Source organism: Trachinotus anak, unplaced genomic scaffold (genome assembly GCF_046630095.1).
Source record: "Trachinotus anak isolate AG129_WGS33_773 ecotype Australia unplaced genomic scaffold, CSIRO_AGI_Tana_v1 ptg000032l, whole genome shotgun sequence".
In the NCBI taxonomy this organism is placed as follows: Eukaryota; Metazoa; Chordata; class Actinopteri; order Carangiformes; family Carangidae; genus Trachinotus; species Trachinotus anak.
This window is the reverse complement of record NW_027273883.1, coordinates 2,202,132-2,228,381: the sequence shown is the minus strand read 5'-3', so window position 1 is coordinate 2,228,381 and position 26,250 is coordinate 2,202,132. Positions and strand designations below refer to the sequence as shown.

Genomic DNA, 26,250 nt, shown 5'->3' with positions numbered 1-26,250 from the left:
CTCCTTAGAAAATAAGAGAGAGAAAAAGGGAGAGGAAGAAGAAATAGAAGCAAAATTTAACATAAACTGAAATGACTTTAATTGGTCCATTTTTATTACAATCAATTTACTGCTTTAATAAAACAAATCCTCTGCAGAGGCAGAATCATCAGTCTTCACATCACATGTTGCCTCTTGTTCCGTGGTTTAGTCATATACATCCAACACTCAGATTGTCAGGTTTACAGTCACGTCACTGAGTTATATTAGAAATATTTCTTTTTCTAATTTGCATTTTTTTAAAAAACAAAAAAAAACACCTCGCTCGACCACAGACAAAAATAGGAAGTGAAAACATTTGCTAGATAGTTTAAATTAAAAAATATTAAAGCCCAGGGGGAAAAGGCTTCAGTGTGCAGTTTTCTTCAGTTTCATAGTTGGATCCTTCAAACTTTTCACCAACAAGGAGTGTCAGTCAACTTATTACCAAGTGGCTGCCTCCAATCAGAGGTGTCCTCAGGTTTGCCTCACTAAAAACTCACAAGGCCCCCGGCCAACAATAGGTCCCATAATTTTAACTACCAAAAACAACAGATAATCTAACAAACAGTTATTAATGTGGATCATTTGGACAACTGTAAAACTAATTTCCGCTATGGTCAGCAAAAACCTGCACACTGAAGAATCATCTGTTGTAGTTACATTAAGGGGACAGGTAAGACAGACATGTGTGTACATCAAGCTCCTGCACACACTGAGTCCACTCATTTAAAAATATCAGAATAATAACAACTAATTAAAACAGTAAGAGAACATGTAAGTGAAGAAACACTGGAGGGAAATGGAGGGAAAAGTGTTCATGGCTTCAGTATCTGTGAGGATGTAACCAAAGCTTGTTTTCTTGTTCTCAGGATGCCTTGTTCAACTCTCTGCTGGACGACCCGTACCTGAGCCTGCAGCTCACAGGCAAAACCAACCAGCAGGTAACATCCTGCTCTCATATGATGTCACCTGAAACTGTAAATAACACTGGCTGCAGGGACACTGATGTCACCCACCGGTGTCTGAGCTGATTGTTGTGTTTTGGAACATGTTGTCCCTTTTTGGCACCAGAGCGGCGGCAGGCAGATGGCGGGAACAGGACAAAAATATCCAGGCCACATTCTCCTCAGTGGTAGTTTTCTGGTGCAGGGGCTTTGAGAGGTTTGAACATCCAGATTATAAACCACAACATCGCTGATTCAGCTCTGGGTCGGGATCTTTAGTGAATGTCAGACCCAGTCTCTTCGCTGTCTGGTCACAAAATGCTTTAAAACATGGATCCAATGGAGCTGAACATTTTCTAGCAGCAAAACAAAAGGTGACTTGTTGTTGTAGAGGTGTTTTGTGCTGCAGTGGAAGGTGGAGTGAGAGGAAGGGGACGTGACAGCAGTTAAATATGGAGACACATTTTCACACAGTCTCTCCTAGAAGACGTTTATAGTGTCGCACTCAATTGTTCACCTGAAAAGTGCCACAGGTAGTTGTGTATCAATGAAAGGAGAGCTGGGGAGGGAAGGTCAGTCCTCTGCTTCTTTTCTCACCTCCACACAAGTGGCCAATCACAGCGTGAGATGGGTGTGATGTCAGAAAGTTACAGAAATAATCAGACCCAGACCTCCCTTACTGGACATTTTAAAGATGTAGGGGGAGGAGGGGTTCAGAAGTGACTCGACCATCAGACAAGCTGCTCAGGGGGAGTGTGAAGCCCACGTAACTGTTCCTCTTTTGACAAGTGTTGGTGAAATCATATTGCAGTTATTTTGTCAGATATGAGTCATGATTTCAGTTGAAATTATTTTTTGTGTTTCATTTTCCCTGAAGCTGATTTCTGTTGGGGGTTGTACCAAACAAGCAGGTTCCCCTACATCTGGAGAATATGATCTTTATGTATCTCTGTAGCACCACAACATTTATGGTGCTCACAATGCACAACAATGTTTGACACATTTTACGTTTATCAAAACAAGAACAGCTCCTGCGATCTGGATGTTGCACTTGGCCATATTTCTGTTTCCATTATATTTCGATTAGTTGTGCAGCCGTAGTGTTTATACACTGAAACAAGTATTTCAGCTGCAGACTCACCGACCGCTACAGCCACACAACACAGCTGGTGCCCTGCAACCCAGCAGTCAAGGCGGCAACTGGTTTGAGTCGACCTTCATGTGAGATCGGCAAGAAGCAATAAAATAATTCAATGTGTGTGAAGAGGGATAAGAAGTGAAGTGAAGCACAACAAGGTTATGAGACAGAAGTGAAATTTAAAGAGGACATGAATTACTTCCTTTAAATCTCACTGAAAACTGACCTTGGATGGTCCCAGAAGCAAACACTGGGACTCTGAGTTCGCCTCATAAAAGTTCTGACATCAGACAACTGAAGGAGAGAGGATGAGGTTTAACGGGAGCTTCTCATTGACTTTAAGGCTCAGTCAGAGCTTACTTTGGACTTTACAGGTACAGTTACGTCTCTAATACCAGAAGAAAATCCACCTCAATATTAGAGTCTTACTCCATCACTCTGTTATGAATTTGTTCCTTGAAATCAAATATAGGCACAAACTCTGAGATGAGGGTGTCTGGGATATTTTCTGTCACTGATGATGAAACAAATCCAACTCTGTATTTACTGACATTTGTGTGACAACAAAGAATCCCACAGACTTTCATCAGCTCAAATTCATTTCAGTTTTGTTTCAGTTTCAGGTAAAGTCAAGTTTTTTTGATCCACACGCCGTGTGTGTTCTCTGCCTCAAGTCTGGACCTCTCCTCTTCCTGTTTCAGTTCACAGCAGAGAACCAGGGGGATGGTCTGTCCCTGAACCACAGCAGTCTGAGCTGCGGCTCCACAGACAAGAACCAGTTCCCCTCTAACACCCAGGGGCCCCTGGGCCTGCAGGATCCCGGGGACCAGCAGCTCCTCAACAACCAGAACCAGAACTACAGCAGTGGAGACGGACGACACAACGTGCCCAACATCATCCTCACAGGTCAGTATGAACAAGTCTTTGTTCCCCTGAGAGCTGGTTGAAGACTCTGATGGTGTTTGTTGTTTCTGTTGTTTCCCCTCAGAGTTATTTTTATTTAACATGTCCACCGTCCCTCCCTCCCTGCAGGAGACTCCCCGCCAGGTCTGTCCAAAGAGATCGCCAGTGCTCTGTCCCACGTCCCCGGCTTCGAGATGGACCCCTTCTCCCTGGACGACCCGCTCAGGATGGACCCACTGGCTCTGGACATGCTGGACGGTGACCTAATGCTCGCCGACCCGGCCGTGGAGGACTCCTTCCGATCCGACCGGTTGAAGTGATCCCACCACCCCCTCCACTCCAGGAGCTTGGTGGGAATCCGGCGGAGAGACCACGCCACCCGGACGGAGGTGGAGAGGACACCGCCGACTCACCACTTCCCCAGCCAGACAGTCTGCAGAGCAAGTTTTGGACGCAGCTCGGGAATCTCTTCGTCGTTGAGTGACGAAGTCTCGGAGAGACGGACCTGAGGTTTTGGTCGTGTGTCAGAGTGAACTGATGGAGGGGGAGCTTTTCCGTCTAAGGCACTTAACTGAAAATGCTCTTGTGATGCTTGAAGTCAAGAAAAACCAAGTTGCTTCTCTTTTTAGGCATTAGCTTGTACGAGTCTTATCTGCATGTTAATGAAAAATGCACTCGCGTAAATGCAAACACGCAGGAATTAAACGCTCACGTGACGTCAGCTTTGTGTAAGAAACCGTCTGTAAAAAACCAGCAACGCGTGGAAGATCTTGAAAAGCATTATGCATTTTGACAGACCTTCTCTTGAGCTTTCTGACTGTCTCCTGTTGTCCGTTCCATCCTGCAGCCATGTCGGCCATCACTGCGCAGGAAGGGCGACCTGCAATTGGTTCGGATCGTTTTACCCCAAACTGCCATTAGGTTAGGAAATAACCACCACTCAGAGGCTTTCTCTGCTTTATCAGCCACTTTGACAGGAACTTAGCCATGAATAGAGGATTATATATTTGAAAAAAAAAACTGATGTAAATTCAACAGCCTGAAAGAGGCTGTGAGATTCTCCTCAGGCCAAACTGGTCTGGTCTTATTTGCAGAAATTAGTTCATGAACGAAAAGCATGTTAAAGGTTTGGGATGAAGCCCCCTCAGGAGTGCCGCGCTTAAAACCCCCAACATGCTGCCAATGTTCATCTAACTTGACACAATTAAAGCAGCTTTAAACTGTGATCACATAGGGCACTTTAGAACTACTCTGCCGTTCATCTGTGTGAAATTAACTATAAATCTTGACTGATAACATGATCACCTTTGGAATCACAGTAATATTCACAAATACTTTAGTAATTTTTTAAAGGTCCCATATTTTACACTTCTCCTGTGTTTTATCTGAAGTGTTTATCCATAAGAAAATATATTTTTGTGTTTTAAGAACCAAAAACCATCTCAGTGTAGTTTTACATCTCCTCTCTCAGGCTTCTCTCTTGAGCTCTATTAACAACAGGTCAGTCAGCCAATCAGAAGAGAGGATCTGAGCCTCTCTTCTGATTGGCTGACTGAGGGTGGTGACTGCTTTGTTGTGACATCACAAAGTTCCAGAAGTCCTGACGGCTGGTTTTAAGGCTCAGTTTCTGAATACAGGCTGTGTGCATTTCTCTGTGGACTGAGGCTTTGATACTTTCACAGTATTAATATAGAAACTAGACCTGCTTTATGATCACAAACACATGGACATCTACCTTTAGACTGGATGGGACCTTTAAATTGTTCTGTAACAGTCTTCACCTGCAGACACGATAACGGCAGACAAACTGTTCACACTTTTTAAGTAAAGTCAGTTGACTGAACTCAGCTCTTTAAAAATTTGCACCTTTTTATGATTTTTATGTTTAACTTGTAGCTGTGTTTAAACCCAGACATCTCATCATCAGCCAGTCCAAGCCGTCTGACTCTGATTACACAGCTGGGACGTTGTAATCCAAAACTTGTATTACAGCAGCCCGGGGGCTGTAGTCAAAACCACTCCAGTCCAAGATCATTTTAAAAACATCTTTAGACCGGACTCGAGACGGGACTTGAGAAACGAGAGAATAAGCGCCCTATCTGATCACAGATAATCAGTTCATCCTCTAGTTTCTACGTCACTTCCAGCAAGACGAGAGTCACTGATCAGAGCCCAGAGACTTCACCTCTCTGAGCTGCAGTCTGAAGCTGAAATGTGGCTCTGAAGGTCTGAACAAGGGAAGGTAAAAAAAACCATTGGGAAGTCATTTTTTCAATGCTTGTAGCTCTGACATTTTTAGTAACTGCTCTTGTCTTCAGAGGCAGATGTTCAGATGGACGTCAGCCTCTCAAACGTCTCTGTTTCATAAAGATGCTGAGACAATTACGTGGAGCTGAGCAGCTCCATGTTTCAGCCTTCAGACTGCAGCTGGTTCTGATCTGTAGCTGTGGATTCAGTGTGTTTCAGCCTTGTGTGCCTGACTTCTGTCTGTCTGTCTGTCTGTCTGGTTAGACGCCGTCCACATTCCCTCTAACAGTAGTGTCTTGCGCTGACAATACATCGGATGCACTTGCCTGTAGTTCCTTATGAATCAGCTGCGTTTCTAATCAAATGTTATGCATTGCAACAATGAAGATGTGTGTGAATGTGTTGAATGATGCAGAGACCAAGTGGGTCGACTGGATCAGCTGCAGATGGGAGGCGGGGTTCCTTCACACCTGAGGAGGTTGTTTTAGATCAGCTGTGCCATCAGAAATGATCCTCAGCGAAGTGTGTAGGAACCCCGACGACGCACATCTGCATCTTTTCCCTGTTGAGATGTTCGTCCAACAGCTTTAGAGCAGCTGCCCCTCAGGCTTAAAGCGTTCAGGTTTTTAAAGGGCCATTCCACCAAAATAGACACTGATGTTCGCACTTAATCTCAAAACTGCAAAGTCCTGAAAAACAATCATTTGTATGCACAGTTATTCTCTTCACATGTGAAGGTACCGAGAGCTGAAGGCCTGACGTCACATCTGGACCAGGTTCTGTTCCATTAGCTTCTGTAACAGTCTCTCATCCAGCAGCTCTTTCATGGTCTTCAGACCAGCTGCTGGTAGAAACTGAAACCTTTGTGACAGAGTTAACTGATGAAAAGTGAAGTAAAGGTCTGTGAGGATCAGTGCCATGTCTCCAGCCCGGTCGTAAATGACAGCTGGTGGGTTCAGGCCTGATCCCTGCTGCTTGAAATATATTGTTTGTTGTCACTAGAAAGATCCAGGTATTTTAAAACTGATATCATGACTGGATCTTCATTCATATATCAAGACACAAACATCAACAAAGTCATTGTTCCAGCTGTTAGCAGCTGTTAGCAGCATTCCCCTCTGTCCTGCTTGACTCACTAAAGGACTCGCCTCCTTTTTCAAGCTGTGACGTGTAACCTGCAGGGGCAGATAGCTTTTTTTTTTAAATTACCCTTCACCGTTGAGAAAGTCTCAGATTCAAAGCTGGATTTATAATTAGTGTGGTAACAAAGATTAATTGGCTTTTAAATTAGGTTTTCTTACATCTGGAACAGAACCTGGAAGCTCCAGTTTCACTGTAGCTCTCCATCATCTTCCAACACAAACGTATCGTCCTAATTCGGACGTGATATCTTAACTCGTCTGTACAACTCATTAACCTGTGCATGCAAGATAAATTAGTGTGTGTATTAAAGTAATTATCTGTTTAATGACATGAGATAATAACTGCTCTTAACAAATTTTTCAGGACTCAGAGTTTTCAGAGTTTTCACATTAAATAGGAACACGACTTTCAAATTAAAACCATCTTTCAGCCACAGCTGACGTCATCTCTAAGCTTTATACAATAAACTGCATAGATGCAATTTTTGGTGGCACTGCCCTTTAACCCCAGTCACTGTGATTGACAGCCCTCAGCCCCGTCCCTTTTCTGCCTGCACTTCCTGCATGTGTGTTGGGGCCACAGCAGAGCATAGTGATGTATTTTTGTGTAACAAAGGTAAAAAATGATTAATATTAATATTCTGAGTATAAAGAAGTTTTATTTTTTAATCCCAAGTGGTTTAAATCTGTATGTATATAATTTCTCTGATATTTTCTTTAAAGAAAAAAAAACAGTATATTTAAAATGAGAAGAGGAAGAAAAAGCAGCATGTAGGAGTTTCTGAACAACAGTTTAAATCACCTGCACGTGTCCTGTGTGAGTATTTACATACGTGTCGTTTCAGGACGTTGTCTGGTGCCCCCACCCCACCCCACCCCACCCCACCCCCACCTTCATCTCCAATTTGGAAATACTGTCTGTGAATCCAGATTCAGTTTGGGTTGTTGGGTTCAGTGATGTGTGAGATTCCTCCGGTTCTTTCCTCCTTTAGTAGAATCCAAGTGGTGTTCTGACCTGGTTCAGATTGAAGCAGCAGCTGCAGGAGGACACTGACGGTCTCTGTGGTGTGGATCAGTTTAAAGCATCGGTCTTACACGATGGAGCGACAGTGCATCTGTCTGCTTCTTTTTATTCCTCAGATCATGTAAAATTTAAATTTTCTACCTTCGAAAGATCAAAGTAAAGTTCCATGAATCACTTAGAGATGATTAATGGAAAGTTCAGGTAATGTCTCAACATACAAACCTTTAAAAAGAATAACTTGTTACAGTACATATAATGGTTGTTTTAATGTTGGAAGAGGAATAACAAGACTTAAAGTCATGGATAGTTAAACACGAAGGCAGTTTTATATGAGGCAAAAATAAGTAGAGTAAAATGAGATGACTCAACCAAGATTAATAAATGAACACAGTCACTGAGCAGCAAGAGGTTGCCCCCAAATTATTCATGAAAAATGTTGATCTGACAAGTGAAAAATACATTTTTAGAAAATTGTTTTCCCCTTTTTTTTAATGGAAACTGATCAATGTTTCCCCACAATCTGTTTTAGGTCTGAAAAGTCTGGATCAGGATCAGTTGGATCAGGTCTGTGAAAGTCTGACTGAATGTTTAATGGAGGGATTTTAGCTCATTAAAGGTTTTAATCAGGTGAATCATTCATGTGCCTGAAGTGAGGAAGCTGTAGAAACGTGTGGAGGTTGGTTGAGATGAGGAAGAGGAGGATGACGATGAGGGAAGGACAGTCACAACAGATTGAGACTGAGGAGGGCTCAGAGAGCGGGACCCGGTCTGACTGCGCCCCCTGCAGGTGGGCTCAGGCTGCTGCTGGTTCAGGTTCACCGCAGCTTTTCCGACGTCTCAGAGTCGTAAAAGATCCAGGCGAGATGTTCAGGGGGAGTGTTCGGGGGGGGGTCTAGTTTTAGCAGATTCGTCCTGTCGGCGCTGGCAGCCGATGAGGGGTCAGTCAGAGGTTAAAGGTTAAAGTGAACAAACTAGGAGCTGATGTGTCAGTCATGTTGTGTTTTTATGAACCAGGAAGTGATGTGAAGGGTGGGGTGGGGGGTGGGGGTGGGGGGGGCTTCTCTGTGCAGCCATGTTGGATGTAATGTTACTGTGCTACGTTTTCTCTCAGTTACAGTCTGGATTTAAGACGCGTGTGAGTTTGGTTGTGTGGTTCAGCCGCAGTCAGGTGTTGATCTGATGAATCAGCCTGAAGCTGCAGCTTCCTGCACATTTCACATAGTTTAAGGGAACATCATCAAAAATCTTTATTCATGAAAAGTTAATATCAGCCTCATAAGTGACACTGCACCCGGCACAGTTCAGTCTTTTTGTGTTGGTTTGTGTGAGTTTACAACAGTGCAACAGTTCACCTTAACAAACCATCTGTTAATTCTGATTTTGTTCTTGGCCCCTGAAATCTTAATTTTTATAAAAAAAAAAAAAACTTTTGGTTCAAGTCACCTTCTAAAACCAGTCATCTAGTTTTAATGGATTTCTAGAATCAAGGGTCATTTCAGACTATCAGAGTCCACTTCCTGTCAGAAGGTTTGACGACTCACAAACACCTGATTAAAATCTGATGAAACCTGATAAACCTGATTAAGGTTTTAGTCTGTGACTTATGTCAGAGACACTGAAGAACCCGATGTTGTCACAGGCTGTGGAGGACTCACCAGGACCAGGACTAACGAGCTATTTAGTCTGACTCATTTTTTCTTAATGGATCTTTACTGGGTTGTTTTTTAATCAGTCTGATTTCCTGCTTGTTCAGTAGCTTTGCAGAGTTTTATCACATGAGTAAAATGAGGATTTTCAGGCTTCACATGATCAGTGAAACCTCTCAGATCAAATCACGTGTGGATGGAGGTGAAGCAGTTTGTGTCCATGAGGACGTGACAGAGACGTTTTCCTATGAGGCAAAGTTAACGTGAACTAATTTGTGTTTGAGCAGAAACATCAGCAACACGGAAAAAATCGGTTTGAAAACGGCAGCAGGAGAAAAAAACACATCTTTAATTTGTTTTTTAAAATGAACTTTCACTTTAAAATAAACAGATTCATTTTAGTTTTACGCTCCGTCACTTTTCCAGTTGCTCAGAAGGTCAAAAAAAAATATATTTTTAAAAATCGTCCCAAAATCCACCATCTCTGTGTGTGTGTGTGTGTGTGTGTGTGTGTGTGTGTGTGTGTGTGTGTGTGTGTGTGTGTGTGTGTGTGTGTGTGTGTGTGTGTGTGTGTGTGTGTGTGTGTGTGTGTGTGTGTGTTGCATTTTGCCTTGTTATGCAATAAACCTGTTGTGAGTTAACATGCAGTTCCAGACTCTGCCAGTAGGGGGAGCTGTTGACCAGCGAGGTTGTGTGTGTGTGTGTGTGTGTGTGTGTGTGCAGATTAGGGATCAGTTAAAGGCCATATTTCATATTTTTTTCATATTTTTTATTGATGTATAATATTAATTTCTCTCATATTATTAATGTTATTGTCAGTTTTTTTCATGTTTTTAGGCTCCACAGAAAAAAACGTCTCTCGCTTTGTATTTGAATAATAAATTTGTTGTATTCAGATTTTTATTTGAACTGTTTAATAACCAGGGAACGTTAAGTGTGTTGTACATATTAATATGTTTTCAAACCAGAGGTGCTTCTGAAGCTAACAGAAGAGATTTTTAAAGAGACTGTACCGTCACATTATTTTCCAGAAAATAAACAGATGAAACCTGGAACAGCTGGAACATCTGTCTGATTGTGTACATGTACTGATTGTGTACATATACTGCAGTACAGAGGGGAAATATTGCACTTTTTGCTTCACTAACAGCTGGAGCTACTATCAATTTACAGAATAAGATTTTATGAAAGCAAAAGTGTAATGAGGTCATGAAATACAGCAGCAGTGTGAATAAGTCTGACACCATATAACAGATATGACCAAGATAAAAGATAATAATAATAATACAACCCTGCGTCCCCAGAAAACGGGACTATTGTAAATTACCTGTAATTAGCTTGTATAGACTATCTGTACACATGTACACGGAGACTAACGTTGTGGTTTCTTTGTTGTGGGTTTTAAAGCAGCAGAAATCAATTTTTTTAAAAATCAAAGAGCAGAAGAAACTCACCAAACATCTTTCAACAAGATGCTGATCCTCAGCGCTGTAGGTAAACTGGTCACATCTGTGCGGAGCGTCCTCACGCCTGCCGGTGTGACACCCAACCAAGAGCAGCCCCCAGTGGCTGCTTCTCACCATCAAGCGCCAGAAGAACATCCAGGTCCCTCACCTGCAGCTCAGAGTCTGGATCTCACTGCCGGACCTGAACCAGAACCTCCTCAGGCCGATGCTAACACAGCGCACAGCCCTCACGTTGACCCGGCCGGTTCACGATCTTCCAGGGTGAAAATGGGAGCTGCGGCTGCGTTGACAGGGGGAGCTGTTGCCGCTGTCCTAGCTGCTTGTCCCGAGGCCCGAGCAGCTGTTTTATCAGCTGTTTCATCAGCTGCACGAGTAGCATGTTCGTGCACTGCAGCACGTGATGCTCTTTCCTTCCTGGGAGAGAGAGGACTTTCAGGTAGTGGCTCCTCGGTCCGAGCGGCTGCTTCTACAGCGCAGTCCAACAGTTCCTCTTATCTTTCCACTGCATGGGCAGCATTTCTGGGTGCTGGCTCTAAGCTGCTCTCAGAAATATCAGGTCCTCTGTCCACACTCAGAGCAGCTCTCGCCCCTTGTTTCTCCATCCTGAGACAGGTTCTCATCACAGCAGCAGCGAAGCTTCTGTTCAACATTCACCTCATGCTGACGAGAGTCTTCCCCTCTTCTTGGTACGAGGTGCTTCACAGAGTCGCTCTACAAGTTTTACGCAGAGAGCTGAGGAGCTTCATTGGGGTCCTTGAAAACAAAACCCTGGAATCCATTACAGGACAGTGGGAGGCACTGTAGCTCCACATCTCTATCATCTGACACGTTCACACCTCACAGGGGCCAGCTCAGTTCATTCACGAGTTCACCTTCATTTCTTTCATTTGTTTCTAATGAGCTGCTCTGAGCTTTTCTTCAGAAGCTTCTCCTACCGCCCATGCAGTAGAATGCTTCTTTCTTCTTCTTCTTCTTCTTCTTCTTTGGTGTATATAGCAGTTGGCATTACTGACTTCTACAGGATCACTTTCCCTCCATTCATTTCAGATCTGTTTTCCAGATCCAGTCCTCCTTAAAAGATGAACCCATCATTTCCTTTTTCACCACTGTCTCCAGATTCTAATATGCTTTTAACGGCTCTAGTTTCCATAACTGTGTCATCATTTCTACAGAAGACACTGGATAAAACGCACTGGCTCTTCTTCTTTTTGGTGGTTGGCAAACAGCTTTTTGGTGCATTACCGCCACCTTCTGGTCTGTGATTATATTTGATAGTTACACCAGAGCTGCTTGTAGACGACCTTTAGGTCTCCCACTCGGGTCACCACCAAGTACAGGATGTAATTTGTCCTGTATCCTTTGCTGTAAATAACATAATGTCAGTAAAACCAGACTAGTTTTGGCCAATGCAGCTTCATGCACTGATGGCCCAGGTTCGAGTCCGACTGCGTGTCGCCTGCTTTCCTCTCTGATACAAACTGTACAACAGTCGTTCACTGCATCTTTGTTGCCCTTGATACTTTTGGTCAGCAGCATCTGACAGAGTGTGAATCTTCATCCTGACGTCTCCGAACGTTTGCACGAGTCGGCATCAAGCAGATTCTCTCCTTCAGTGAGAGAAACAGACTAAACCATGAAGAAGAACACGTTCACACAGGATTACAGCTGCTGGAGCACCGCTCCTCTCCCTCCTCTCCCTCCTCTCTCTCCTCTCTCTCCTCTCCCTCCTCTCTCTCCTCTCCCTCCTCTCTCTCCTCTCCCTCCTCTCTCCCCCTCTTCCTCCTCTCTCTCCTCTCTCTCCTCCCTCTCTCCCCCTCTGTCTCCTCCCTCTCTCCCTCCCTCCCCCTCTGTCTCCTCTCTCTCCTCCCTCCCCCTCTTCCTCCTCTCCCCCTCTCTCTCCTCCCTCTCTCCCCCCCTTCCCCTCCTCCTCCCTCCCTCCCTCCCCCTCTCTCTCCTCCCTCTCTCCCCCCCTGACCTGTTGTTACTACAGCTCCAGAGAGAAGCCTGAGAGAGGAGATGTAAAACTACACTGAGATGGTTTTTGGTTCTTAAAACCACAAATAAATCTTCTGATGGAGATCAACACTTCAGATAAAACACTGGAGAAGTTAAACTATGGACCTTTAATCCAAATAATAAAAACTGAAGTAAAGTAAAGCAGATACGTCCTGAAATCCAGCATCACTTTTATTATGTTTGGTTTTGATTGTAAATTTAACTGTTTTGTTAACGTTTAAAATGGAGTAAAAAATACACAGATGTTTGGTGGTGGATGAGTTTGTGTGAAGTTGAACTCTGTGTTTTTATTAAAACCTGAGAACTCAACAGCACATTATTTAAAATGAGAAAACATAATGAAGGAAGGTTTGAACATGTGAGTGTCCAGATATGATGGAGGAGCCTCTGCTCTGCTTCATATCACATCATCCTTTAGGGAGACAAGACAATAGAATTATAAAAGCATTTTGAATTTACTGTAATGTGTTCAAGCAAGAAACAAACCCACTGAATATTCTTGTATGATTTCAAATGTTAACATTCCTATAAGTTTATGAAAGTTAGTTAAGTTAATGAATGTTGGACTTTTATAGGACTCAGTCCTGTAGGACAGTTTTATAGGATTAGATGCATTTTTATAGGGTAATAATATGAAAGTCCTTTTGGTTCTTATGGTGCCATAGGATAATCTCAATCCTATATGTTATATTATAGGATGTAACCTGTAGGATTATATATTAGATTTTATCCTATAGGGTTATGGAATATATCCCATACAGTTATATGTCAGATTTTATCCTACAGGATCTTTTCCTATAGAATTGGTTCCAGAATCAAATAGATGTTTTAACTGGGATTTTCCTTTGGGATCCTGAGGGACTTTTTGAGTAGAAATGATACTGAAGCTCAGAGAAGTAAACTCTGATGAAGCTCTGGAGACAGATCTCATCACCTCACCTGTTGGTGGCGGTAATGCTTCACTCCGGGGTTCGCCATCAACACACCACGAAGAAGAGGAGGAAGAGGACGCTGCAGAAGAGGAGGAAGAGGAAGCGCGCTGCGTGGTCCTGGACGCGGAGCTGCCAGCGGGGCTTCGCACTGACTGCGGCCGGGAGGAGGGCAGCGTGTCGTGGGTGCTGCAGCTGCAGAGGAGCCGCTCCGATGAAGACCCGGACCCTCTGAGCCACAGGAACCCGCATTCTGACACAGTGAGTGCTGACGGTCAATCCGCTGCTGATCCGGCTGAACCAGGATCAGGCCTGGACTCCGAGCTCATTAATAAACGGTATAAACAGCTGATGCGGCTCCGCGGGGCCTGGAGCCTGGAGCCTGGAGCCTGGAGCCTGCGTGACAGTGCGTGGATCTCTGCAAAACTAAATACATGAATTAATCATTACGACTTCAAACACAACAAAGCTACACTGTAGGAAATGTCACTGCTCACATGTGATATCAGCAAAATGTCACTAAGTGATATAAATGACCAGGCTCAGTGCTCACAGTTTAGTTTTTCAAGGTAAAAGACATAAAAACTCAAAACGAGTCGTTTTATTTCATCTACTGAAAGATTTCATATTTCACACTTTGTATTTGTGGTCTGAAGAATCAAAAACCATCTCAGTGGAAACAGGAAAACTGGACTCAAGTCCAAGCAAAGTTACTTGTGTCAAATATAAGTCAGTTAAAATGTTCTCTGAGTAAATGAACATCTTTAAAAGGAGGAAGAAGAGGTGTGAAAATACAGTGGTAACAATAATATATGATAAAACTATTAAATGAAGGAACATCTTCAGGCTACAGGTGTGAATGTACTGATGTGTCATTATCATTACATTATCAGATGCAGAGAGAGGCGATGCTTCCACACAGAACTAGAAGGTAACGCTCATGAGCAAAGGTGTGGAGATCAGCGAGTTTAGCCATGAAAGCAGCACGTGGAAGAGGGGCTGTGGGCTGTGGGCTGTGGGCTGTGGGCTGTGGGCTGTGGGCTGTGGAGGAGTTGCATGTTGTTGGAAGGGAGGGGACAGGTGAGCAGCTTCTGTAGTCCAGAGGGCCCAGGTGAGGGGCATCAGCTGACGACCCCCCCACCTCCACCAGGGGCCTGTCGATGCTGTACGGTGTTGCATACAACTGTCACAGTTACTCAGAGCTCTGTCTCCTCCTGTCAGGAAAAGCAGCATGAAACAGGACGTCAACGATTCATCAGTTATCAAAACTGTTCCTGTTGAACTGTTTTATAATTAACTCATTAATTAACTGATTCATCGTTTAAGTTTTACATATTGTGGTTTAATATTTTACAGTGTATCATATTTAAAAAGTTGTGCAGTTTGTGAAGCATATGTCAGATAAATGTAGCGCCAGTTTGTGCTTAAATACAGTGCTTGAGTAAATTATCACACTCCACCACTGCTGCTGTTTTCATGTTCATGTAAATTAAAGGTCCTTGTTTCTGTGTCGGAGCTGCTGAGCAAAGAAATGAGGTCTGAGAGCAGAGAGGGGAAACTGGAAACACGTTTAGCAGCTTATCAGGTTTCTATTCAGTCAGACTGGTACTGTCAGAGGCCAGGTGAGGGTGTGTGTTAGTGTGTGTGTTAGTGTGTGTGTTAGTGTGTGTGTGTGTGTGGGTGTGGGTGTGTACCCACCAGGATATCCTCCTTCAGTCTTGCATCACCTGGGTTTCTCCTGATTCTCAGACAGACGTTGGTTTGTGTCGTGTTTATTTTCTCTTCCTTCAGTTTCACATTTTACTGCAGGTGTGTCACACACACACACACACACACACACACTCACACACACACACACCTTTGTACATCTTCTACTTGTGACTAGCCTTAAACTTTAGACGAGACTTAGTTCTATTCTTAACCTTAAAACCAGGTTTTAAGGGTTAAAGTCACAGGTTTTATTCTCAAACCGCTGCAGCTGTGCCTCAGTCACAGAGGTTTGCTTTTATTTAGAGCTGCAACCGTTGAGCTGATTAACAGGTTAGTCAGTCAGCATAAAAATTATATTTTGATTAGTAATAAAAACAAAAATGTCAGATATTGACTGAGTGGTGCTTCAACTGTTGGAGGATTCGCTGCTTTGACAGTAAAGTCAGTTCGTTTAATGTCATCTAAATTTAAATATGTATATAGTGTCTATTATTGATGGGTAATATTCTTTATATATTTTGAAGATGGGGGGTTCCATTATTATTATCATTTTTATTATATTCTGTAAATGTGAAATGGAGCACTGCAACATAACAGTTTCCTGTAAGGGATTAATAAATGATTTCTGATTCTGTTTAGTTTCCAGTGTGACATTCAAAGACCTCAACGTTACTTTTCTGGATATTGTGATGATCATTTTTCACTGTTTTCTGACGTTTTATAGACAAAGTGATCAATGTAGGGACAAGTTGTTCTGTCGGTTCTGGTTTTATTCCGCTGCTGACTCTTCTTTATAATGGAGGTGAAATAAACTCACAGCTGTGCAACATGACATTTCCACAGTGGCCCCTCTGTGAGGCTGTTCTCCCACTGCCTTCATGTCATGTGACGACACTTCCAGATGTGTGGAAGCTTTTAGAAAAAACAGACTTCTCTCGTCCTATTTATAACTGGGAAACTGGTAATTACGGTAACTCCAGTACGACATGAATGCAGCATCAGGCACATTTGGTCGCCCATCTAATAAATGTTGAGACGTTGGACCTTTGTCTTCCTCAGAGACAGATTCTTCAGTAGGAAGTTCTTCTTTGACCTTTGACCTGTCTGTTCTCAGGTGATGGACGCAGAGAGCGGCGAGCTGTTTCTCAGCGGTGACGGCGGCGTGGTGGCGGCGGCGGACAGCTGGCAGCTTGACGCTCCGTTCTCCTGCTCTGAACTGGTCTACAGCAGCTCGGAGAAACCCCTGCAGGACTGGGCGGTGGACCCCGACAGTGTGAGTTACCTGCACAGGGCAGGTCACATGATGCAGGATGTTTCAAATCACATGATTGATCTCTGATTTTCTTTCCAGGGAAAAAAAACTTTTCACTTGCGGTTCAGAGCTTCTGCATTAACATGATCAAAACACTAAAAGGTTTAAACCTCAGTTAGTTTGTGGATGAAATGAGTCAAACTTTAAGATGCTGAGAAAAGCTCAGTGTTGATTGGTCCAAATGTGTCAGCATCACTTTAACCTGCTCTTCACTGATGATCTGACTCCGCCTCAGACGCTCAACGACAGCGAATCAGAGGACATCCTCCACGGTGTCGACCCAAACGAGGTGTTTCCCAGCGGGCCGCCCGCCGACCCCTCGTCCGAGAGCGACAGCGGCATCTCAGAGGATCCAGTCAGCATCGAGAGTCCCATCACCACGGTGACAGCAGTGACCGCCACGACCACCCAGCCGACCACCGTCTACCAGGTGGTTTATGACATCAGCGGGCTGGGAGGTGTGAAGGCTGAGCCTGGACAGGAGAACGTCATCTCCATAGAGCTCGGTGAGGACAGAGCATGGTCTGTGGTCTGACAGGGACCCACTGGTCCGTCACTTTTTAGTGTCCCCTGGAAACACTTCTGTTGTGTTGTGAGTATTTGCAGCGTGTGTGTTGTCAAACTGATGAAGATGTTTTCTGTGTGGTCATGGTCACAACATTAACATCTTGTCTGGTCAGATTTTTGTTGTTGTTGTTGTTTTGTTTCTTTGAGCAGATCATTCGAGACCTGTTGAGACAAACTTAAATTTTTATTGTTGCTGCTAAATAAAAAAAAAATTTAAAAAAAAAGGTTCTAGAAAAACTGGAGGCGTTTTAATCTTGTGATTGTATTGTCACTAATACAGATCAGTGATGACCACAGGGGGTCGTAGGGGGAACACAGCAGACTGTGACCCCGGGTTTTGTTGATTTTTCAGTGGAAACCAGAACCTGAACTGGAGAAGGAAAGAACAGTGATGACTGATTCTAAAGACGTTGATGGTATGGTGTCCGTCTCTTCCTCTCCTGCAGACGAGTGGAGCTCTCAGATGCTGTTTTCAGACTCGTGCGTGGTGAACGAGCTGCCGGTGGTCTCTGCCACTCGCCTCGATGGCGGCCTGGCTGTCGTCGACCCTCCCAGTCCTGACGCTGGTTTGGTGAGGCTTTTATAATAAACATGAAGAAGACATTTTCTTCATGTGATGGTCATGTGACCTGGAAGACTGACTCTTCTTCTGCTGTTGCAGCTGTACCCGGACCTCCAGCTGACCGAGGAGGAGCAGAAGCTGCTCACCCAGGAAGGAATTTCTCTGCCCAACAACCTTCCTCTCACCAAGGTCAGAGGTCACAGGGCTGAGGAGACCTTTGTGCTCAACTTAAATAAACTAAAGCTGCTTCATCACTGAAAATTTAACTTTTATCAGGTTTCCACAGCAGGAGCAGCAGCAGCGACTTAACTTTCGAACACACTGCAGGCTTTTATTTTGACAGGACTGAGCGAATCACAGTGTAGAGATGACGACACGTTGGTGGATTTTGACCGAACCTTTTATTTGCAGGCGGAGGAACGAATCCTGAAGAAAGTTCGGAGGAAAATCCGCAACAAGCAGTCGGCTCAGGACAGCCGCCGCAGGAGGAAGGAGTACATCGACGGGCTGGAGAGCAGGTACGAGAACTGACTGATTCACTGAAGCACCTCCTGCACGACTGGAGAACAGGTACAGCTCATGACTGACTGACAGAGACGCTGCAGTTTGTCTGATGTGATGTGAAGTCCCGCCCATCAGGAGCCTTCTGGGCTCCAGAGTCCTGGTCCTGGACTTCAGTGGGTCTGGAGGATCTGGAGCCTGAACCACATCCCTGCATCAGTGGACGACCTGCTGCTTCTCCTGAGCCACAGCTGCCCCCAGGACACATCAGTCACCCACAGTAACACTCACAGGTCACTAATATGTTGTGTGTGTATGTGTGTGTGTGTGTTTACAGGGCAGCAGCTTGCTCAGCTCAGAACAAGGAGCTGCAGAGGACAGTGGAGCAGCTGGAGAAACACAACATGTATGAACATCTTAATTATTGATTATTGATCGTTGCACAGATCTGTGAGGTCACATTTATCACGTGCACGTTCTCTGAAATACGTGTGTCCAGCAGCAGAGGGCGCTGCCTGTCTGCGGTTCAGCTCAATGTGCAGACGTTGCGCCTGTGCAGTGACTGTTTTAAACAATGTCTCACAGTGACGTTTACTCAGCAACAGGATTATTCAGTTAATGTTCAGTTAATGGAGGCAACATTGGTGACTTTGTGCTGTAAATGTGGATTCCTCCATTAATACCACTCTGACAAAGAGAGTTTCCTGTTTGTTGTACTTGATAATGCTGAGTTCAGATTAGTGCTGAGAGAGCTGAATCATGGGATACGTAGACGTGATGTAAACGGACTGTTCTGCTGCTCAGGTCCCTGCTGGCTCAGCTGCGGCAGCTCCAGTCTCTGATCAAACAGACGGTCAGTAAAGGAGCCCAGACCAGCACCTGCTTACTGGTAGGAAACACACGGGACGGTGTGTGTGTGTGTGTGTGTGTGTGTGTGTGTGTGTGTGTGTGTGTGTGTGTGTGTGTGTGTGTGTGTGTGTGTGTGTGTGTGTGTGTGTGTCATCATTTTCTTATTATGTTGTTGCACACGTTTCTTTGAGGTCTGTTTTTCTGTTTTAACACATTAACTTATTGGAGTCTGAACAGCCGATTCTGAAGCTGCATGTTAATAAAACACACACATCAGTTTATCACTGTTGAGCTTCACCTCACTCCAGTCTGTCGTCATGTTAACACAACATGATGTGTGTGTGTCATGGTTCAGTTTTATGCACAACTCTTTGTCTGTTTTGTCCTTGTTGCGTTTCTGCATGTCCTTGTTGAATCTGATCTCTTGTTTGTTTTCTTGATGAATATGTAAGAAGTGTGTTGTGTGTTTGTAGGTTGTTTAAAGACACAATAAAACCAAACCAAATAGACCGAAGCTCAGCAGCTCAAAAATCCATCAATAAAAAGGTTTTCAGGAGCAAAAAAAATTATTTATGAGATTTAACATCTTTAACATCAAATTCTTAATTCTCTGTGTGTGTGTGTGTGTGTGTGTGTGTGTGTGTGTGTGTCTGTCTGTCTGTCTGTCTGTCTGTCTGTCTGTCTGTCTGTCTGTCTGTCTGTCTGTCTGTCTGTCTGTCTGTCTGCGTCATCAGATCATCCTGGTCTCTCTGGGTCTGATCATCATGCCGAGTTTCAGTCCGTTCAGCCGCCACTCGTCTGCAGACGACGACTACAGACCCACAGGAGGTTGGTCCCCTTCGACATCACTTCCTGTTTTTAAAATAGTTTTTAATCCACTGAAGCTCAGACGTTCAGATTTGATCTTTTTGTTCTTCTTTGAGACGAGTTGGTGAACTTGGAGACGTTGGTGAATATGTTCAGAGAAGAGTCAGACTGTGAGAACCAAGACGAACTAATCAGGAAGTGAAACAAAGTGTTTATGTTTCATTTTTGTTTTGATCTTTTCAGTCATCTCCAGAAACATCCTGACAGACCCCTCCTCTTCCTCCTCCTCCTCCTCCTCCTCCTCCCCCCAGCCGGCAGCAGACGAGGTCGAGAGTCCGGCGGTTCAGTTCGACTCCTCGTCACTGCCCTCTGATCTCAGCCAATCAGGAGCTCCAGAGGGCGCTGCTGTCCCACGAGAGCCAATAGAAAACCCTGAAAATGCAGGTGTCGATGGCGCGGTCCAGGACGGGAGCCAAACAGGGAATGGCTCAGCTGTTGTTGCCGGGCAGACTGAACCGCTCGCCCTCGGTCTGAGGTCGGCGGCGGGAAAAGGGAGCCACGATCCGGCCAAACCTGCTCACGCTGACGAGATGTAGTCAGATGGTTTCAGGATTTCAGGTTTGGTGTCCTGCTCGTGGAAACTGTGTGAGGACTGATGAGCTCTAAACACAGGACCAGCTATGCTAACTGTCTCCTGGCTGTAGCCTCATATTTAGCAAACAGATCTTCACATTTAAGTCTTGGTACGAAAGAGAGGATCAATATTTCCCAACATGTGCTGTTTGTGTTAAACAGCACGTTTCAGAGTTTGTATTTTTCAGTCTGTTCTCACTTCACTCTCACCACCTCCCATTTAGAGCTTTGGGAAACACACATCCAAACAAACAAAAAAACATATTGGAGCAATCAGCTGGAGCCTCTTGAAGCTCTGCAAACAAACACAAATCATTTCAAACTCTTGACAGGGAGCACAAACAGGGAGCGGAGATGAGTTTATCTGGATCTACTTCTGCAGAACAGCTAACTGAACCACGTCCATACAGCAAATCGTCATGACAACTGCACAGACTCCGCTACCACATGGACGACATGTGAGGTTGTTTGGTGTACTTCAGTCATTAGAACCAGTCAGAGCTTTTACCCTTCGCCTTTGTTGAATCCTGAATTTTGCATCTTCGTCACTCGGGAGGCTGAGCTGTGACTGTGTGAGCATGTCACACGTTCTCTGTTCTCTAGTTCTGTAGATCCACAGTCTCAGCTGAGGTGTCAGGGCTAAAAACACCTTTCCTGCGGCACCTGGGTCCTAAACTGTTCTGCAGAGAGCTGCAGGGATGATGTGTTGTTGAAACCAGCCTGGATGTTAGCATCACCCTGGCTCCCTCCACAAACAGCCAATAGGATTTCTCCTTTGTGACGTGTCATGAAGCCTTAATACAGTCGGCAAAAGTAAAAAGCTAAAAGCTAATGCTGTAAACCAACGACACCACGGTCACATGACTTCACCGTCACCACCACTCACCTCCAGCCTGTAGTCTGATTCAGCTCTGAGCTCTTCTACAGAAGCCTTTCCTCTGACAGAGTTAGTGACAGTCTGTAGAAACACAGCGAGGCTGTGAAGGTGGACTGGTGATCGGTTTCCATGTTGGACTGATGATGTTTAACGTCCCCGACAACCTCTGTTGTCTCATTTAGACTCTTGTTAGCAACCGGCCTTTTTAACAGACAGAGAAGCTTCAAGAAATCAGGACTGAGGGATTTTATGACGGATTTTATGTTGTAGAATAAAACATGAAAATATCTTGAGTCTGTGTTAAACACAGACCTGATTTCATTCATCAAGCAGAAACATATTCAATCCACTCAATCAGTTAAAAGAACAGTAATTTAAATAATCAAATGATGAAGATATGTATTAGTTGCATAGATTGTTCATTAAATATACTGTATATGTTTGTTTTAGGTGCCATGTTAACAAAGTGGTTTTACTTTTCTGTTTCTTCTGTTTTTACAGTTGTTAAAGAGACAGACTTAATTATTTTTTAAAGCCTAATGTTTTTTTATTGGAATTAGATTTTGTTGGGTTTAACTGAGGATGTGGCAGATATTATTTTCTTGACAATCAGTTAATTTTTTGCTGTTTTAAAGGTTAATTTCATTCACGTTTCTGCTTCTCGGTGCCATAACACATCATGACTGGATCACCTGCCGACCTCTGACCTTTTTCCGCTCCTCAGCCTTTGTTTGTCCACCTTTATATTGTGGACTCTACACCATGTACCTGCAGATCTTTTTTAACCTGTAACCATGAGAGAGAGTGAGTCTAGTACAGAGTAGTGTTGTCATTTATCCAGGGAAGGTTTTCTTCCTGTCTCACACTCCCACGCCGTCCTTTTAACTCCTCCACTTGGGGCCTTTCTCGCAGTTTGGTATTCGGTGCCTTGATTAAGGGCTTTTTTTAGAGCCAAACACAGAGAGATGTGTGTTATGGAAGAAAACGCCTCTGCTTCTGCTTTTTGTAAATAAGGTTGAATATTTTGCATACGAATGGATTTTGGGAGGAATCTGTAATTTTCTGAATGAATTATTGATTGTTGTTTGCGTCACTAAGTGGATTGGATTAATTTATTTTGTTCCATTAACAGGATGGAAAACTGGGGCTTTAATTTCAGCTTGTAACTTTGAGTTCAGCTGTTTTTGTGGTTCAGAAACAGACTTTCACTGGTTTCAAGGTGAACTGTTTCAGCATGAGGGTCAGATGAACCTGGTTTGATCTGCAGTGAAACATTACAGTGGTTAACACCTCTGTATCTAACAGCTTTGTCTTGTTTGTGTGAGACGCCTTCATTCATCTGCTGCAGGCTTTATTCTTCATGTTGACTTTAATAAAAGGGAACAATAAGTGGAGATTGTGTCTGACTTTATTTCTTGATGCAGCCACTCAGTAGATTCTGCGACTGTTTATATTTTTCACTGAGAGAAACGTGTTTCTTAAAACTGCTTCAATGATTTTGACCATTACAGACAGTCCTGATCTTCTGTTTCTACTGCTTCTATTTAAACATCCAGCACTTACAGAGCAACATGATGTCCCACCGGAGTGATGTCTGTGTCCACATGATGAATCTCAGTCCAGTATTCCCTCTCTTTTAGCTCTGTTTTTGGTCTCCACCACCTCCCGAAGGAAATATAACAGGTCCATAGCTGTCACTGAGGATGCTATGGTCATGTCCTTGGTAATTTTTGTGGGAATGTGGAGTTTTACACGACCGGAGGGAGAAACATTTGTTGGATATTTTACAGTATTCTTCTTAGATTCGTTCATCCAGTAATTTTCTGTCACTTATTTTTGGCAGAAGGCCAAAACATCAGATTCAGTATTTCCCCACTCAGACTGTTACTCCTGTCAGTCAGAAAATACGCTTTATATGACATTTAACTTCATAAATATAACAGGGAAATAAAACTAGACTATATTTGTGGTGGTTGAATTTTCAGTCTCCAACCTGAACAACCAGCGCCCCGATGTCGCCCGGTGTTCCGGACTTGGTTGTCATGGTTACCATAAATGATGGTCTGGTTAGGTTTAGGCACAAAAACTACCTCAACATTAGAAGATCTTTGTGGTCATGGTTACAATAATAACAACAAGGTAAACTTTAAGGAACAGTCACCTGTCGCTCTATAAACTACGTCACCGGACTTTTCCCTTTGCTGCCGTCATAGTTACTACGGCCCCTAGATGTCGACAGATGTCAACGAAACGTAACTAAATGGGCCCTAACAAGCTGCTGCACAGACGACCTGTGGGCTTGTTTTTTACAGGACTGTCTCTTTTTACCCTGCTAGCATCATCGTCACCGTCTTAACACACTTAAACAACATTAACATAAACTTTGAGGTATGTTTCTGAAAGTTAGGATATATCTGTACAGAAGAACGTGATCACCACAGTCACGCGACCATCCTGAGCTGTTCAGTGACATGAAGGCTTGATGTGAACATTAGTGTGTTAGCATGCTGCGTGACATTAACATGTTAGCTTACATAATATCCCATCATGAACTAAAAAGTGATGGACAGATAAAATGAGCTGAAGGTGATGGTTTAAGATGCATCATCAGAGATTCATGAACATCAGAACCACGTTGACATGAAACTGAAAATGGTCCTAGAAGAAAAGTCAGCAAAGTGATCTGGATTAATCCTCTGTGGTTCCTGAATATTTGGTCCGAAGTGGAACAGGGTTGACGATTCGATCAGAGTCGTAATGAGATGTGACCAGATTGAATAACATCGAACTGAATAACATTAATAACGTGTCATTAATTGTTAATCACAAAGTGAAAAGCAGGAAGCCGCTGAACGTGTTGTGGCTCTCGTTGTTGTCGTAAAGTCCTTTGTTCGCAGGCAGACGCAGGAAGACGACGTCGCCTTTCTCCAGCTCCAGAGTCACTCCATTCGACATGTGTTCAAAATATCCATTATTAACATTGATTTCATAGGTCAGCATAATTCTCTCATCGTTCTTATATAAAGCCATGCCCATGTGCACCTTGGAGCGGTAGTCCATACCGGTGAATCTGAAGTAGTAGACTCCTTTGATCGGGGCCGTGAAGATACCTGCAGGAAAGGTGATATTTTAAAATACATGAACATAGAAATATATATTTTACAGTGTTGTTAAACACTTGCAGCATTTTGTTGGTACCTGTGAAGGGGTTGTAGGCCTTGCCAATGTTGGTGAAGACGTTGGAGAAGACGATCGTGGTGTCAGTGTTGAAAGGTCCCAGCAGCCCTGAATCAGTCAGAGCAGCGCTGAATGCCACCTTTGAGCTCTCTGAGACAACAGAAAACTAAATGTGTAAATGATAAAAGATAAAAGTTCCCCTGCTTTTCTATTGATTTGTGATTGCTGATGTCTGACACTTTGGTCCAGCAGCAACACCACAATCTGGTGGTGACTGATGTCCAGTAAAATAACCTGAAGATATTGATGTTCCTCAGAGGATGAACCCTGTTAAGCTTTATCTAGCACCACCCTCTCCACAAAATGCCACCTTTTCAACCAAGACATCTGACATCAGGGTTTTCATGAAATTTTCTGGAGATTTGATGATGATCCCCAGAGGATGAATCAGAATAATTTTGGTGACCCCATGACCTTTAGTTTTACCATTATTTGCATTTATAATCTTAAAATCTAATGATATTTTCTCCATTGCCATCTTTTGCACCAGCTTAGTCAGATCTCCTGAACATGTCAGTGGATAGTAAAGGTTATCAGAGGTCAAACTATTTTCCAATCTATGCTCAGTGCCTTTCAGATGACAATATTTATTTAAAATACAATGAATTCCAGTGTTTTATATATTTTTTTTTGTTGCCTGTGAATAAAAATAATGTTTCTGAAATTCCACAGTGAAGTTCAAACAACTTTTTTATTTGCACTCCCACTGCACAGCATCAGGCTCCATCAGTCATTAGCACAGTCTTACGTAGGTTTCTAGTTTCAGATCTTATTATGCTGTTTGGTGTTGGTGATTAATTGCTGTATTTTGGTGGCTGTTTTCTGTTATTTATGGCTTTTGAATTGATGACTGTTTTTGATGGCTGTTTGTCGTTACCAATGACCTCTGTAACTCCACGTTCCTCTGAAAATCATTGACGTTGACGCTGAACTTGGTCATGATAAGCTTGAGTTGATCCTGATACAGGGATAAAAATGATTCCTTGCCCAGCTGGGTACACCGTGTACAGTAAGATAAATCAATACACTGATATCAGTCAATCAATCATCTAATGACGAGCCACTGATCTACCTGCGTTTGTCCTGAGCGTCTGCAGCTGTTCTCTCAGCTCCTGCAGCTCGCTCTCTGTGGACGTCAGTTTGGTCTTCAGGACGTTCAGCTCTGCTCTCTGATCCACCACCAGGTCTCTGAGCGCGCTCACCTCCGTCCAGACGTCAGGCTGGAGCTGCTGAGCTTCGGCCTCCTTCACCTGTCTGTCTGCTGCTGCTGTGCGGGACAGACAGAGGAGGACGACAAGAGACACAAACCTCATCCTGAAAGTGACGAAGGCCTCTGACTGTCTGAATGAGACGCTCTGTGCTTTGACAGAGGACAGACTCAGTGTCATAACACAAAGGTCACACGCTGCATTCAAGTGCTGCTCGTAAACTCCAAACTTGTAGTTGTTATCAGAGCCATTTGTCGGACATTTAAATACTTTTGTGCAGAAACACTGGCAAACCTGCAGACTGCTGCAGAAACACTGCACACTTTGATGGTTGGTGTTGCTTTACTGGCAGTTAAGTTACAAAATAAAGAGAAAAAAAATCACATGAGATATGGAATTAAAGATTTAATTAATGTATTTAAATATTTTTAGCAAATGACAACTCATTTAAAAAAAACACCAACAATGTTCAATGATAATTGTTAAATTTAAAGATAAATTATGAATAAAT

At 43.6% G+C, this 26,250-nt stretch overlaps 3 protein-coding genes across 4 annotated transcripts in view; 2 read left to right on the top strand and 1 right to left on the bottom strand.

Moving 5' to 3' along the window:
* LOC139612751 (CREB-regulated transcription coactivator 2) overlaps window positions 1–10,120 on the top strand; it is a 41,342-nt gene extending 31,222 nt beyond the window's left edge. For both annotated transcript variants that reach the window (XM_071468687.1, XM_071468685.1), the window contains 3 exons: window positions 891–962; window positions 2,805–3,009; window positions 3,136–10,120. In XM_071468687.1, coding sequence (XP_071324788.1) covers window positions 891–962; window positions 2,805–3,009; window positions 3,136–3,326 — 468 coding nt within the window. In that variant the 3' untranslated portion in view covers window positions 3,327–10,120. The remainder of the gene's footprint in view (window positions 1–890; window positions 963–2,804; window positions 3,010–3,135) is intronic.
* A 3,444-nt stretch (window positions 10,121–13,564) lies between these two features.
* Window positions 13,565–22,688, top strand: LOC139612970 (cyclic AMP-responsive element-binding protein 3-like protein 4). Its single transcript, XM_071469179.1, has 10 exons — window positions 13,565–13,737; window positions 16,301–16,459; window positions 16,734–17,004; window positions 17,512–17,636; window positions 17,727–17,816; window positions 18,039–18,145; window positions 18,466–18,534; window positions 18,933–19,017; window positions 19,712–19,805; window positions 20,028–22,688. The coding sequence occupies exons 2-10, from the start codon at window positions 16,304–16,306 to the stop codon at window positions 20,378–20,380; spliced, it is 1,350 nt and encodes a 449-aa protein (XP_071325280.1). The 5' UTR covers window positions 13,565–13,737; window positions 16,301–16,303; the 3' UTR covers window positions 20,381–22,688.
* LOC139612971 (collagen alpha-2(VIII) chain-like) lies at window positions 22,685–25,931 on the bottom strand. The gene is made up of 3 exons (XM_071469180.1): window positions 25,604–25,931; window positions 24,493–24,621; window positions 22,685–24,404 (listed from the first exon to the last, which is right to left on the bottom strand). The coding sequence occupies exons 1-3, from the start codon at window positions 25,917–25,919 to the stop codon at window positions 24,118–24,120; spliced, it is 732 nt and encodes a 243-aa protein (XP_071325281.1). The 5' UTR covers window positions 25,920–25,931; the 3' UTR covers window positions 22,685–24,117.
* Between the last annotated feature and the right edge of the window lie 319 nt (window positions 25,932–26,250).

What these genes read in the sequence shown, in the direction of transcription:
- LOC139612970 (XM_071469179.1), top strand. Translation starts at nt 16,304, where the DNA reads ATGGACGCAGAGAGCGGCGAGCTGTTTCTCAGCGGTGACGGCGGCGTG. An exon ending in GGGCGGTGGACCCCGACAGT is followed by an intron (nt 16,460 to 16,733) that starts GTGAGTTACCTG and finishes ACTCCGCCTCAG; the next exon opens with ACGCTCAACGACAGCGAATC. An exon ending in CGTCATCTCCATAGAGCTCG is followed by an intron (nt 17,005 to 17,511) that starts GTGAGGACAGAG and finishes CCTCTCCTGCAG; the next exon opens with ACGAGTGGAGCTCTCAGATG.
- LOC139612971 (XM_071469180.1), bottom strand. Translation starts at nt 25,919, where the DNA reads ATGACACTGAGTCTGTCCTCTGTCAAAGCACAGAGCGTCTCATTCAGA. An exon ending in GACGCTCAGGACAAACGCAG is followed by an intron (nt 24,622 to 25,603) that starts GTAGATCAGTGG and finishes CTGTTGTCTCAG; the next exon opens with AGAGCTCAAAGGTGGCATTC. An exon ending in GGCCTACAACCCCTTCACAG is followed by an intron (nt 24,405 to 24,492) that starts GTACCAACAAAA and finishes CCTTTCCTGCAG; the next exon opens with GTATCTTCACGGCCCCGATC.